A 13,765-nucleotide genomic window follows, 5' to 3' on the forward strand; every position below is an offset into this window, starting at 1 on the left:
AGCATTGGGTTGATTTTTCCTTCGCCGATGTGTTATCTTGGAGCCACACTGGCCCAAACAGACTGTTCACCTCAAACCCTTCCTCCAGATGGATAGTGACCAGTCAGTCAGTGCATTGTAGATGTTTAGCCTTTGCTGGGTGCATACAGTACCAGGAGCTCCTCATGAGTGGCATGATGAGAAACACAACTGAGTGTAGAATTTGCATTGTTACGATCCCCTTTGCCACATTTAAACATGTACCATAATCCCATCTAACAGTTGTTCCACCAACTGACGATACAGCAGTGACTGTTTACAGATTAATGGCAAATACTGAATCCTGGATGTGAGAAGTGTTCTCCTAACCTAGCCTTCCAGTAGCTGTCATTCCAAATCCTTAGAAATTATATAACTGATAATTGCTTTCAGCCTGGTGTAAGACTTATCTGCGACAGCTTATAAAGTACCAAACACTGAAATTGTTAGATACAAAACACTTTTGTTTGATTTGCAGGGAAAGGAGTATACCTTTCAGCCCAGACAGTGGGGAACAACAGAGCCCATGGACAACTCCAGCAACCCCAGCTACCCCTACCACTCCAACTACCCCTACCACTCCGACAGAGGGAGAAGGAGATGGGCTCTCCTACAACCAGCGAAGTATACTGAGGTGGGAAAAAGATGAGGCTTTGGGGGAATTATCAACCATATCACCTGTTCTCTACGCAAATATCAACTTCCCGAACCTGAAACATGATTACCCAGGTATGATATCTGGCATAGATTCCAGTTTATAGGATGAGTCCATGAATGAGAAGCATGGACACCACATACTATAGTTTTAGGTGTCTTATAAATTACATAAATAAGTTGTTGTTATTCTTGTAGTTGCTAATTGTAATTTTAATTGCTGGCAATCTTGAGTGGCTGTTTAGAAGTTCCCTTGATTTTGAAAAAATATTTTTCTCCAGATTGGGCAAGTCGTTGTAAGCAGATCACTAAGATTTGGAGGAAAGTCCCAGCAACTGATAAAGCACCATTTCTGGTAAGTGTTTATTTCCCTTTAGCACATTGTTTCGAGATCTCACCGATAGTGAAGACTCGTGGAATTTAAGCTGATCTCAATCGGGGAAACTCATGTTAAATCCTGCCTGCATTTCACTCTACACAATAATTGAACAAGACAGTGATGGGAAATTTAAAAGTTATCAACTGAATAGTTCAGTAGCTTCAACCAGAGCTAATTGGGTATGCGGAACGAGAGTGGGATTTTGTAGGCATTTACATAACATAGTAAAATTCATTTTGATCAGGTGCTATCCACAGTGACACACATTTAATTCCTGGACTAATTCATTAACAGTTTGGGTAATACAGGAATATTATTTTTCACCCATTAGCTATAAAAGTTGACTTATAGATATAAAGGCAAGTGACTTATACATAGAAAATCATAGAAATTACAGCACTGAAGTAGGCTGTTGGTCCAACCAGCCTGTATTGGGTTTATCCTCCATGTGCACAAAACATTCTACAACAATAATTTGCATTTATAAAGCTCCTTTAACATAGTTAAATGCCCCAAGCCGCTTCACAGGAGCGTAATCAGACAGAGAAATTTGACACCGAACCAAAGAAGATGTTAAAACAGGTAACCAAAAAGCTTGGTCGAGGAGGTAGGTTTTAAGGAGCATCCTAGAGGAGGAGCCTGAGTGAAGCGGTTTAGGGACACAATTCCGAAGTTTAGGCTCTTGGCAGCTGAGTGCACAGCTGCCTAATGGCAGGGCAAAGGAAGATGGGGATGTACAAGAGCAGAATTGGCGGAATCTCATGTTCTTGACAGGTTGTCAGGCTGGTGGAGGCTACAGAGATAGTCAGGGCATGAGGCCATGGAGAGATTCAAAGACAAGCATGAGACTTTTTAAATTCAAAACATTGCTGGACTGGGAGTCAGTGTAGGTCAGCAAGTACGAGTGATAGTTAAGCTATATTTGGCATGAGTTAGGATAGGTGGAAAATGGGAGGCTGACTGGGAGAACATTGGAACTGGCATTGTTCTGGTGCAAAAAAGCTCCAATTTGTGAAGTCTTTGTAGTTGTCTTTCCCCAACCTGTTTATACTAGTGGTGGTGGTTGGATCTTAGAACACTGTATCTGATTGTAAGGAGTCAAGGAAATAACAAGTGCTGACCAGGTTTTTTAATGCTTGGGATGAGGGCATTGTTGGCAATGTTGACATTTATTGGTCATTCCCAGATGCCCTGAGGAGATGGAGGTAGGCAACTGCCTTGAGCTGCTGGTAGTCTTTGCAGCTGAGTAGCTTCCTAGGTTACTTTGGATGGCAGTCAAGATTCTGCCATGGAGTGGGTCTAGAGTCATGTATTGGCTGAATACGATAAGGATGGCAGGTTTCCTTCCGTAAAGGACACTAATGAACCAATTGCTTTTATACCACAATTGGACAGCTTCATGGACATTTTACTGATGCCAGTTTTTTTATTTCTAGATTTTTTTAAACTGAATTTAATAATCGTAAAGCAGATGCCATTCTGACCAGTGCACTGAAATGCGTTTGCCCAGAAGGCCCTGCCCGGATACAAAAACTGCTCTATTAAAACAAATTAATTGATGATATACGAAATTTGGATCCCTTGCAAGAAATATAGTTTAAAAAAGATTAGTTACTGTGCAACATAGATGAGAGCTCAAGCAGGCATGAAATGATGCCTGCAGTCTTTGATTTTGGTGTATCATGACTTTGGCTGGCTTCGAAGTTGAGTTATACATCTATTTAGTCTTTGATATAAATTGACATTGGCCTGTTCACTCCACAGATCAGGTAAGAGGACCCCATGACTGAAATCAACTGCTGGTCATCTGTTCCACACACACTTCTTCAGATGATAAATATTATTTTGATCTTCAACATATTATTTTGCGTCTAACTCAGAATCTTTCTTGCTTTTCAGCAAAAGGCCAAAGACAACAGGGCAGCTCAGCGCATCAACAAGGCACAGAAGGTAAATTAGTTTGACCTGACATTGGAAATCTAACTTGGGTCTTTATCTGGAACATGCCTAAATTAATTGACTGGTTTAATTAGAGGGAAACTGAAGATAAATGAAGTGTCTTGTAATTTTTGAGTGTTATTAAAGGTGATATCTATGTACTTGCAGCTTTAGGTTGTCTCTTATTAATGTGTATGTTGAAACCTGTTCCATAAGACCATAAGACATAGGAGCAGAAATTAGGCCATTCGGCCAATCGAGTCTGCTCCGCCATTCAATCATGGCTGATAAGTTTCTCAACCCCATTCTCCCGCCTTCTCCCCATAACCTTTGATCCCCTTACCAATCAAGAACCTATCTATCTCAATCTTAAATACACTCATATACTGAATTACTTTGAAGTGTCCCGACAGTCCTTTGTACTCAAAGGTTTGTTGGAAAGTGAATCTGCCCCATGTTTTACAGATCCAAACTTTCATCAGGCGTTCAAAAGACTGCTGATATTTGTTTCTGGTTTTGCCATTTGAGGAGAACAATGTGTCGGTTCTTGTAACAATTAACAACAACATGTAGCTGTGTTTAGCTGCTAGATTTTTCCAACTATGAATTGATATTACATACCTTGAGGTTGTGTTTAAATGTGTTCTTAGATCTCTCTCGTTACCCACCACAATATCCTTGTTTGCATTCAATTGCCAAATTGACTTGTCCTGACGAATGCTCTCTGTTCTCTCCCTCATCCAGAATATATTAATATAAAATACAAGGTATTCTGTTTTTTTTGTTTTCACAGCAAGTTGATATGCAAGGTAACAGGCAGCCCAAAATTGAGAGACAAGATGCAAAACAGGATCGTAAACCACCCCGTCATCTGCAAGCCCTGACTCAGAATACTGCAGTGACTAGTCTCACTCCAGCAACGTTAGTTGGGGGGAATTCGGGTTCCCCAGCAGAACTGAGGATTGAAGGTTTAGGCCAGAATGCTTCATTACACGGTAACAAATCATTTACTACCTCGACTAACGAATTTGTCAAACTGCAGTCAGCAAGCCCAACATCTACAGACTCCAGCAGTGACTTGTTCCCAAAACTGCACATGCAGTCTGCAACTGGAATTGTAGCCCAGGATCCTTTTGGGCATTCACTTACACCGTACCCTCAGGAACCGAACATTCAGTCTTCCAGTAATCCGAGTCAAGCACCAGCATGGAACAGCTCCCACCACCAGTCAGGTGTACCTCGTCCTGTTGTTCCAGGCCGACCACAACTTAACTCTTCAGAACTGCATTCTGCAACACCAGGGATGTCGCACCATCAGCATCCTCTAACTCCAGACTCTTTCCTCCGATCTAGAGTGCTTGGTGAGTCACATGATAGCCACACAGTCGATCAGCCTTTAGGAAGTCCAGGGTTTCGATCATCACAGTCGGCAGACTGTTACGCAAAACCACCTGAAACTTCAACATTGCCACCATCAACTGGGGAACAGTTAAGGCGACTCTCAGATCCAGACGTTGGAGCACAACAGCCCAGAAGTGAACAGTATGCAGGAGTTATGAGGCAAGATTTGAATGCAAACTCCTTGGCCTCTCTTTACAGAGCTGCAATGTTGGATCCGAGTTTGAATGTACGGTCCCTGTCTGATGGAAGGGACAGAGATATCTTCAAAGCACCTTTAACTCCCAGATCATCATATGTGGACCAAACACCCATAGTACCTGCTCAGCGTTCTCAGGAACTACATCCCCAATCTCAGGGTGTCTCACCACAGACTCAGACTGATTTGTACCGGCAATCTCCTTCGACACCATTTTCTGATCCGTATCATCAACCTCCCTTGACACCACGACCATCTTCTAGTGAAAGCTGTTCTCCGCTACCTCCTAAATCTCTCCCTTCTGATTCCCTCTCCAGGGTACCCATGAGTCCACAGTCTCAGTGCAGTTCACCATTGACACCCAGGCCACATTCCAATGAGACATTTCCTCAGTCTCCCATTGCTTCTAGATTCCAGTCACCAGACCCTTATTCTAGGCCACCTTCAAGAGATCCTTATGCTCAGCTTCACAAACCACAGAGATCCCAAATGGTTGACACCAGTTTCAAATCCTCACCAGTACCTCACGGGCAGCCAACTGGTACCATTCAGCATTCAGCAATGTTTTCTCAGCATAGTGACCCACATTCAAAAGTTTTTGTAATGCAGCCTCAATCTCCAAGGCCTCACTCTTTTGACCCATGTGCCAAGACATTTGCCAGTGGTCAGCCACAAAGTCCATTTCCATTCACTTCATCACCAGGTGATATGGTTAAAGAAACCCATTCTCAGCAGTCAGTATCTCAGATACCACGAGCAAATAATTTTCCACAAAGTCACCTGATGGGCAGCCAGCTCAATACAAGTGATGCTCATTGCTCTCAAATCAATGCCAGTAGTCAGTCAGGACCTCCAGATACAGCATCTATTGCAAGAGATGAAACTTTCACCAACATGCCTTTACGGCCATCCTTGATCAAGCAGGATGCACTACCTTTACAGCAAGATTGCTCATACCAAACTTCCACCAGCAGCCGCTCAGTGAGTGATTCATCCCCATCAGAGAGAAGCAGCGAGAGTTCCACACAGGTCCATCCTCCAGCATCACCCAGCAGAGACTTGCACGAGCTTCCATTTAACAGGGGAGCACAAGCTGGAAATCTCAGTCAGACAGAGCTGGAGAAACAGAGACAGGTTAGAATCTGTAGTATTGAGTTAAGCTTGTGATTGCATATACTTGCCAACCAAGTTATTTTAAGTTAGGATCATCATGTTTGTTTATGATAACTGTTGTAATCACAGTAGACCACTGGGAAGCATATGATTAGAAAAATTGAAGCATTAGTAGTTAGCAGTGTCAGCTGTGACTAAATGGGTAGCATTCTAGGCTCCTCAAAGTCAGAAGGTTGTGGGTTCAAGTCACACACCAGAGAATTGTTGCACTGCCTGAGGTGCCGTATTTTGGCTGAGACACTAAACCGGGCCTTGTTTCCCCTCTCTGCTGGATGTAAAAGATCCCAAGACACTATTTTGAAGAAAAGCAGGCAAGTTCTTCCTGCTGTTCTGGGCAATAGTTACCCCTCCAATCAAAATCACTAAAACAGATTATCTGCCATTATCACATTCTGTTAGTGGGACCTTACTCTGCACAAATTAACTGCCATGTTTCATGCATTACAGAAGTGACTAGACTTCAAAATATTATGTAATTAATTGGTTCTAAATTGCCTTGAGGTCACAATGTGTATACAAATGGAAGTGTTGTTTTTCCCAGTTGGGCAGCTTTTCACAGTTAACCGATTGAAATTGGATTCTTGTTTGCAGAGTTCTTGATATAATTTTGTGCGCTCTGGTGTGGGTTGAGATGACCCAAGCAATCTGATTTTGAGCATTGACCAAAGTTATCAGTCACTTTGGAAGGTAGTGTTGCGGAGCAGGCTTAGAATTTGACTTCCGTGATCGCTGAATTATAAACAATTGCTGTTATTGGTACAGTTTAGATCTCCATAGAATGGAGCTGTTCACTGAAAACATATGACAGAAGAAATTTTGTTGAAATGCAGTTCCTTTATGTATTATTGTCCTTTCAGCGACAGAGGTTGCGCCAACTTTTGATACGCCAGCAAATACAGCGGAATAACTTGCGACAAGAGAAGGAACAGGCAGCTGCATGTGGGGGTGGCACTTCAACAAGCAGTTGGCCACAAGAAAGTTCAAGCCAGCCCCATGAGCTACAGACGAGAGCACCACCTCCATACCCCCTCTCCCAGGTACCTACTGATGTTGGATGTCTGGCATTTTCAACGACTTTCTAAATTTTCTCCTGTAGACCCTTTCATCAGCTGATATCTGCTTTCGGCTTTGTTTTTTCCTATCTGAATTTATTGACCAGGTGTGGATTTTACTAATTTGAATAGCTAACGTAGCAGTTTTTCACATGTAAGAACTTCTAAAAAAAAAGTCATATTTCCCTTATCACCACCTCCAACATTCACTCTACAGTCTCATTTTGGGAGAGTCTTCCATTTGTCATTGCAAATCCTTCTGCAGCCACGTTCTGTAAGTCACTAGCCTTCCTTTTAATTCGTTCATGGGATGTGGGCGTTGCTGGCTAGGCCAGCATTTATTGCCCATGAGAAAGTGGTGGTGGGCTGTTTGAACTGCTACAGTCCATGTGGTGTAAGTACACCCAACACAGTGCTGTTAGGGAGGGAGTTCCAGGATTTTGTCCCAGCGACAGTGAAGGAATGGCGATGTATTTCCAAGTCAGGATGGTGAGTGGCTTGGAGGGGAACTTGCAGGTGGTGGTGTTCCCATGTGTCTGCTGCCCTCATCCTTCTAGATGGTAGCAGTTGTGGGTTTGGAAGGTACTGTCTAAGGAGCTTTGGTGAATTCCTGCAGTGTATCTTGTAGATGGTACACACTGCTGCTACTGTGCGTCAGTGGTGGAAGGAGTGAATGTTTGTGGATATGGTGCCAATCAACCGGGCTGCTTTGTCCTGGATGGTGTCAAGCTTCTTGCGTGTTGTTGGAGCTGCACTCATCCAGGCAAGTGGAGAGTATTCCATCACATTCTTGAATTATGCCTTGTAGATAGTGCACATGCTTTGGGGAGTCAGGAGGTGAGTTACTTGCCACAGGATCCCTAGCCTTTGGCCTGTTCTTGTAGCTACAGTCTTTATATGGCTAGTCCAGTTCAGTTTCTGGTCAATGGTAACCCCCAGGATGTTGATAGTGGGGGATTCAGCGATGGCAATGCCATTGAACATCAAGGGGCAATGGTTATATTTTCTCTTATTGGAGATGGTCATTGCTTGGCACTTGTGTGACACGAATGTTACTTGTCCCTTGTCAGCCAAAACCTGGATCTTGTCCAGGTCTTGCTGCATTGGGACATGGACTGCTTCAGTATCTGAGGAGTCGCAAATGGTGCTAAAAGGTGTGCAACCATCAGCGAACATGCCCACTTCTCCCCTTATAATGGAAGGAAGGTCATTGATGAAGCAGCTGAAGATGGTTGGGCCTAGGACACTACCCTGAGGAACTCCTGCAGTGATGTCCTAGAACTGAGATGATTGACCTCCAGCAGCCACAACCATCTTCCTTTGTGCAAGGTATGACTCCAACCAGCAAGATTTCCCCCTGATTTCCATTGACTCCAGTTTTGCCAGTGCCCCTTGATGCCACGCTCGGTCAACTACTGCCTTGATGTCAAGGGCGGTCACTCTCTCCTCATCTCTGGAGTTCGGCTCTTTTGTCCATGTTTGAACCAAGGCTGTAATGAGGTCAGGAGCTAAGTGATCCTGGCAGAACCCAAACTGAGCGTCAATGAGCTCATTGCGTGTGAAGTGTTTTGGGACAATCACGGCAACCGTTACCTTGCACCTTGTGGTCCCATAAATAGCAATGAGACAAACTGCCAATTAGAAACATAGAAAATAGGAGCAGGTCATTCGGCCCTTCGAACCTGCTCTGCCATTCAACATGATCATGGTTGATCCGCAATCTCAATGCTGTGCCCCTTCAATTTACAGCCTAGGACTGCTGCACAGAAGACCTGCATTTGGTAGTGCTAATTGAGGGAAAATGTTAGCCGGATCCTAATCTAATATTTCTTGTTAGTTGTAAATAGCAGGTTTTTTTAAATGCAATAGTTTTTGCAATTTAAACTGGGTTAGTTTGCAACATTTTGGCATACAAGGTAAGATTATTTTTTGTAAATCTTGATTTTCTTTATTGCAGGACCGGTCTGGCCTGAGAGGGCTAATCCCTGGCTCTGGAAATGGGAGATTAATAAATCCAGTGGTAATAGATAAACAGCGATTGTTTCCTCCGGATGAGAATCTGTGTCGGACTCCACAGCCAGGCAATCCCCCCACTGGTGATGTAAACACTCCTCGGTATGTGCGATTTAACTAACACCTATTTGCAGCAAAATGGCCATACGTACTGGTTGATTCAGCAGTATAGCCTGTTGAAGTATGTGTAGCTGGCTGACTGTTAACTTTCTTGATCAGTATGTTCTTGACTCAACTAGAAAAGAGGCATTGCTGGATCTGGTGGTGGGACAAGTGGGCCAACTGTCTGCGGAGGAACGTTTGGGCAAGAGTAATCATATCATGACATTTAGATTGGTAATGGAGAAGAGCAAGGAACTATCTAATGGAGAACATCTATATTGGAAGAGGGCTCATTTTCATATGGTGAGAAGGGATTTAGCCAGGATAAAATGGAACCAGAGACTGACGAGAAAATCTGTAACACAGCAATGGATGACCTTTAAGGAAGAGGTGCTTCAGGTACAGGTTAGGTACATTCCAATGAGGATGAAAGGTAAGGGAGCCAAAAACAGGGCTCGTTGGATGATGGGGGAGAAGGATGATGATGGAAAAAAAAGAGGGTGTAACATGCATGTCAAGTGAATCCTTTAAGTGAAAAATGCAGCAGATTGAGAGGGGAGGTGAAGATGAAAGACTGGCAAAGAGAGAGTATGCGAATAGAATGACAGTGAACATAAAAGGGTACTGTTGGACCCAGTGCCTTTTGGTTTGTTGGGGCTAAAGGATCCAGGTTGCACGCTTATTTTGGAGTGACCGAGTCGGTACAGAGACAGAGAACATAAGGAGGTGGTTGGTAGAATAAATGCGTGCTGTTTGTTTACAAACTAAACTCAGCAGCTACACTTGTGTGCTCACAGCTCAAAACTCTCTGTCTTCACTCTTCAGTGTCTAACTCAAGACTCTCTCTCAGAGCTAGCCTGCGCTACTCTGCAATTGGATATTAAGATCATATCTAATATTACAACATTTGTCTTAAAGGTGTATTACATAGATTGCTACATCCCTCCCCCTTTATCAAAAAATACATTTTACCATTTTTCAGTATATCATGTTATTTACGCAGATCAATTATTTACAAAGTCAGTCTCTCTGGGGATTTCCTTATGTGCGTAGAACGTCTCAGCTCCACAGCTTCTGAAGTTTGATTTGGAACCTCCTTTACTAGAGTCGCCTGAGCATCTGGTTCTTCAGTAGGTACCTGTAAATCTGTTCTTCGACTCTTTCAGGTACAGTCGGCCCTTCAAACACATTTGTACTCGGTTGAGTTCTTTCAACAGGAGATGTTGATTCAGTCTCGAACACTTGTGGAATCGTTTCTGGGTATTTGGATTCTCCTCTTATGTGATCCGCATACCTCCTAATTACCCGATCTTTGACTTTCACATGATAGGAAAGAGGTCCGGCTACTGCACTTAGCTCACCGAACAACCATGCTGATCCTTCTCTAAAATTTTTCACAAATACTTTCTTTCCTACATTGAATGTTCTGTCCCCACTGTGACAATCATGTCCCTTTTTTTGACTTTGCTGCTATCTTCCTACTACCCCCCACCCCGCCCAGGTTTGGCATAATTAGGCTGTCTCAATTGGAGACAGTGCTTCATCAACAATTCCACAGGTGTGACATCTGTCATTGAATGAGGGGTGGTTCTATAATGGAAAAGAAATCATGCTAATTTATTCGCTATCGAATCTCCAGACAATTTCTTCATACCAGGTTTGAACATCTGAACTGCTCTCTCAGTGAGTCCATTTGAAGAAGGGTAGTATGGAGAGGTTTTCACATGAACAATACCGTTGAGGCTTGTAAATCGGTTAAATTCGGTACTTGTAAACACTGTTCCATTATCTGATACTAGCACTTCAGGTAGTCCACTAATTGCGAAACTTTGTCTTAGTTTGTCTATCATCGCTGAAAATGTGGGTGACCTCACTTCATATATGTCCATCCATTTTGAATGAGTGTCTATGATAAGTAGAAACATTGTTCCCATAAAAGACCCACATAGTCGATGTGTACTCATTCCCATGGTCTTCCTGGCCACTCCCAGGGGTGTAACAGGGCTGTTGCAAGTAATTTTTGTACTTGTTGGCACTGCATACAGCTTCTCACTAAGTTTTCTATGTCTCCGTCCATTCCCAGCCACCACATATAACTACGTGCTATTGGCTTCATTTCGGAAATTCCGGGATGTACACTTTGAAGTTTGGATAACAATGGCTTTTGTCCTTTTGGAGGAACAATCACTCGAGTTCCCCACAATAAAATACCTTCTTGGCTGGTAATCTCATATCTTCTCAGGAAATAAGGTTTCATTTCCTTAGATTCTTGTTTTTGTGACCAACCATGAAGAATTTGATTTCTCACTTTGGATATGACTGGTCCTCGGTTTGTCCAATCTTTAATATGTCTTGCACATATCGGTGATGAGTCCAGGAAGTTCAATAACAAAACGAAGTCCTGAGGAATTGGAATATCCTCATCTTTTACCTGCAAAGGTAAACGACTGAGTGCATCTGCATTTGCAATTTGGCTTCTGGGTCTATGAATTAAAAGTATATTTATAAGCTGCAAATAAACGTATTATTTCTGTTTCTGTGCCTTCTTTCTATGGGCGTTCTTCTTTCTGACACTGACTTTATTCTCAGCCTTTTTTTCGACTTCCGTATTGGCCAGACCAATCTCAGATGTAAGCTCGACCTGAGTGAACTAAGTAGTTGAGTTTTCCAGAATTTCATCATCTGTCTGCTTCTTAGAAAATTCCGCAACTTTTGCCTCCAAAGTCTCTTAGGTTCCACATAGCTGACTTTTCAGCTCTTCCATCTCTTTTTTGCATTGGTGTGCTGCCTCTTGGAAAATTAAGCATTGTCATGACTTCTCTGCCAGATAATCCTTCATTTTACTTAGAGAAGTGCAGAATTCTTCCTGTTTCTCTTTATACTTTTCCAGAGGTACATACTTGGACAGAAGGGAAACTGGAAGTGTGTGAAGGTCTTTCGGCAGGTTTTCATTTTTTTCTTTTGGAGTCATTGCGACCAATCAAGGTTGATTTCCCTCTGCCAGTTTCATCCTAGTATGCTTCGTCCTCTGCCTACTACTACCATCAAGGGTTATCTCACTGTTTGACATCCGTAATGTACTGTGACTTTACATATGCCCTTGATTTGTATGTCTTCTCCTATGTAAGTTTTTAATTTGTCATCCGTTTTTTCTAAATTCAGTTTGCACTTCCTATGATTCAGGTATTTAAAAGTATGCTCACCGATCACAGTAGTGGCTGCACCAGTATCCACCTCTATTCTGATAGGCTTCTCATTCATTCTCATGGTTACATAGGCTCTGTTCTTCCTACCTTTAAATCATATCACGAACAGATGTCAGGATCTATTACTTAAGGCTTTTCAGCGCTGTTTATCCCATTGGGTTTTTGCTTTTGTCCGCAAACCTGCCTGATTCTATCTTTACAATGTCTCATGAAGTGCCCCACAGAGGAAACATTCGATCTTTTTAAACTGGTTCATTACAAGGTTGTCTGCTTCCATCTCTTTTACTATTATGCCATGTTTTTGCTGCTAAGTTATCCCTTTTAATTTGTCTGCTAGCGGTAGCTGCTTCCCGCTTCTGAGTAAAGTTCTGCACTTCTGCGTTCTTTTTGGTTGAGGTTTCCCGCCCAACATGGAGGACGACGCCATTTTGCACTCCTTGTATGGCGTCTGAGTCTTGCACTGCACCTTCCTTGGCCAGAGCGATTTCCAATGCCTTCTAAAAAAGCCTAAATTTGTTTCAGCCAGTAATCTCTTCTGAATCAAATTTTTGTTTATACCGCACACCAGTCGACCTCTAACATATCATTGATAGATGTATCGAACTCGCAATGTTCAGTTAATTGCTTCAGACTTGCCACATAACAAGCAATTGTCTCCCCCGCAGCTCTAATTCTTGAAGTAAATTTAAACCGTTGCATCATCACCGATGGCTTGGGCTGGGAATGATTCTCTGCGAGGTTCATTAAGTCATCAAAACTATGAGTCTGGGGCACTGGGTGCCAACAAATTTCAGATTAGTCTGTATGTCTTACTCCCCCATGTGGACCGAAGGATCACGCGTCTCTTCTTCTCCCCCGCAATGTCTTTCGCCTGGAAGAAGAACGCGAGGCATTCACCATAGTGAGACCAGTCGTCCAAGGTTGGGTCAAAAGGCTCCATTCATCCAAATTGCGGCATGTTCTGAGGGGAGGACTTCGGTCAAGAAGGAAATTTTCTTTTACTTACAACTACCGTGCGAGGTACGGCCCGATTTCGGTTGTTCTGATTTCCTTCGTCCTTCCTCACTTTGTTACCTCGTTTTTTCCGTGGCTTTTCATGCCTTTACTCTCATTCCAGTTTGTTGAATCCAATGCCCTTTGGTTTGTTGGGGCTAAAGGATCCAGGTTGCACGCTTATTTCGGGGTGACCAAGTCGGTGCAGAGACAGAGAGCATCAGGAGATCATTGTTAGAATAAACACATGTTGTTTATTTATAAACTAAACTCAGCAGTTACACTTGTGTGCTCATAGCTCAAAACTGTCTTCCACTCTTCAATGTCTAACTCAAAACTCTCTCTCTCAGAGGTAGCCTGCACTACTCTGCTATTGGGTATTAAGATCATGTGATCTTACATTACAATGCTTGTCTTAAAGGTGTATTACATATCAGATTACTACAGGTACCCAAAAAGTTTCTACCAGCATGTAAATAGTAACTGGGCAGTAAGAGGTAGAGTGGGTCCTATTAGGGACAAAGAAGATGAGATCTGCTGAGAGGTACAGGGTGAGGCTAGAATACTTGATGAGTTCTTTGTATCATTGTTTACTAAGGAAGCAGAATCTGACCAAACATCAGTCAACGTGGAGATGGTG

At 42.9% G+C, this 13,765-nt stretch overlaps 1 protein-coding gene across 17 annotated transcripts in view; it reads left to right on the forward strand.

Annotated features, from left to right (window-relative positions):
* The window catches only part of kmt2d (lysine (K)-specific methyltransferase 2D), a 234,870-nt gene that overhangs the window by 132,809 nt on the left and 88,296 nt on the right, over positions 1-13,765 (forward strand). For all 17 annotated transcript variants that reach the window (XM_041180424.1, XM_041180425.1, XM_041180430.1 and 14 more), the window contains 6 exons: positions 497-747; positions 954-1,027; positions 2,951-3,001; positions 3,783-5,720; positions 6,617-6,796; positions 8,769-8,926. In XM_041180424.1, the coding sequence (XP_041036358.1) occupies positions 497-747; positions 954-1,027; positions 2,951-3,001; positions 3,783-5,720; positions 6,617-6,796; positions 8,769-8,926 (2,652 nt within the window). The remainder of the gene's footprint in view (positions 1-496; positions 748-953; positions 1,028-2,950; positions 3,002-3,782; positions 5,721-6,616; positions 6,797-8,768; positions 8,927-13,765) is intronic.

This window comes from Carcharodon carcharias, chromosome X (assembly GCF_017639515.1).
Source record: "Carcharodon carcharias isolate sCarCar2 chromosome X, sCarCar2.pri, whole genome shotgun sequence".
NCBI classification, from domain to species: domain Eukaryota; kingdom Metazoa; phylum Chordata; class Chondrichthyes; order Lamniformes; family Lamnidae; genus Carcharodon; species Carcharodon carcharias.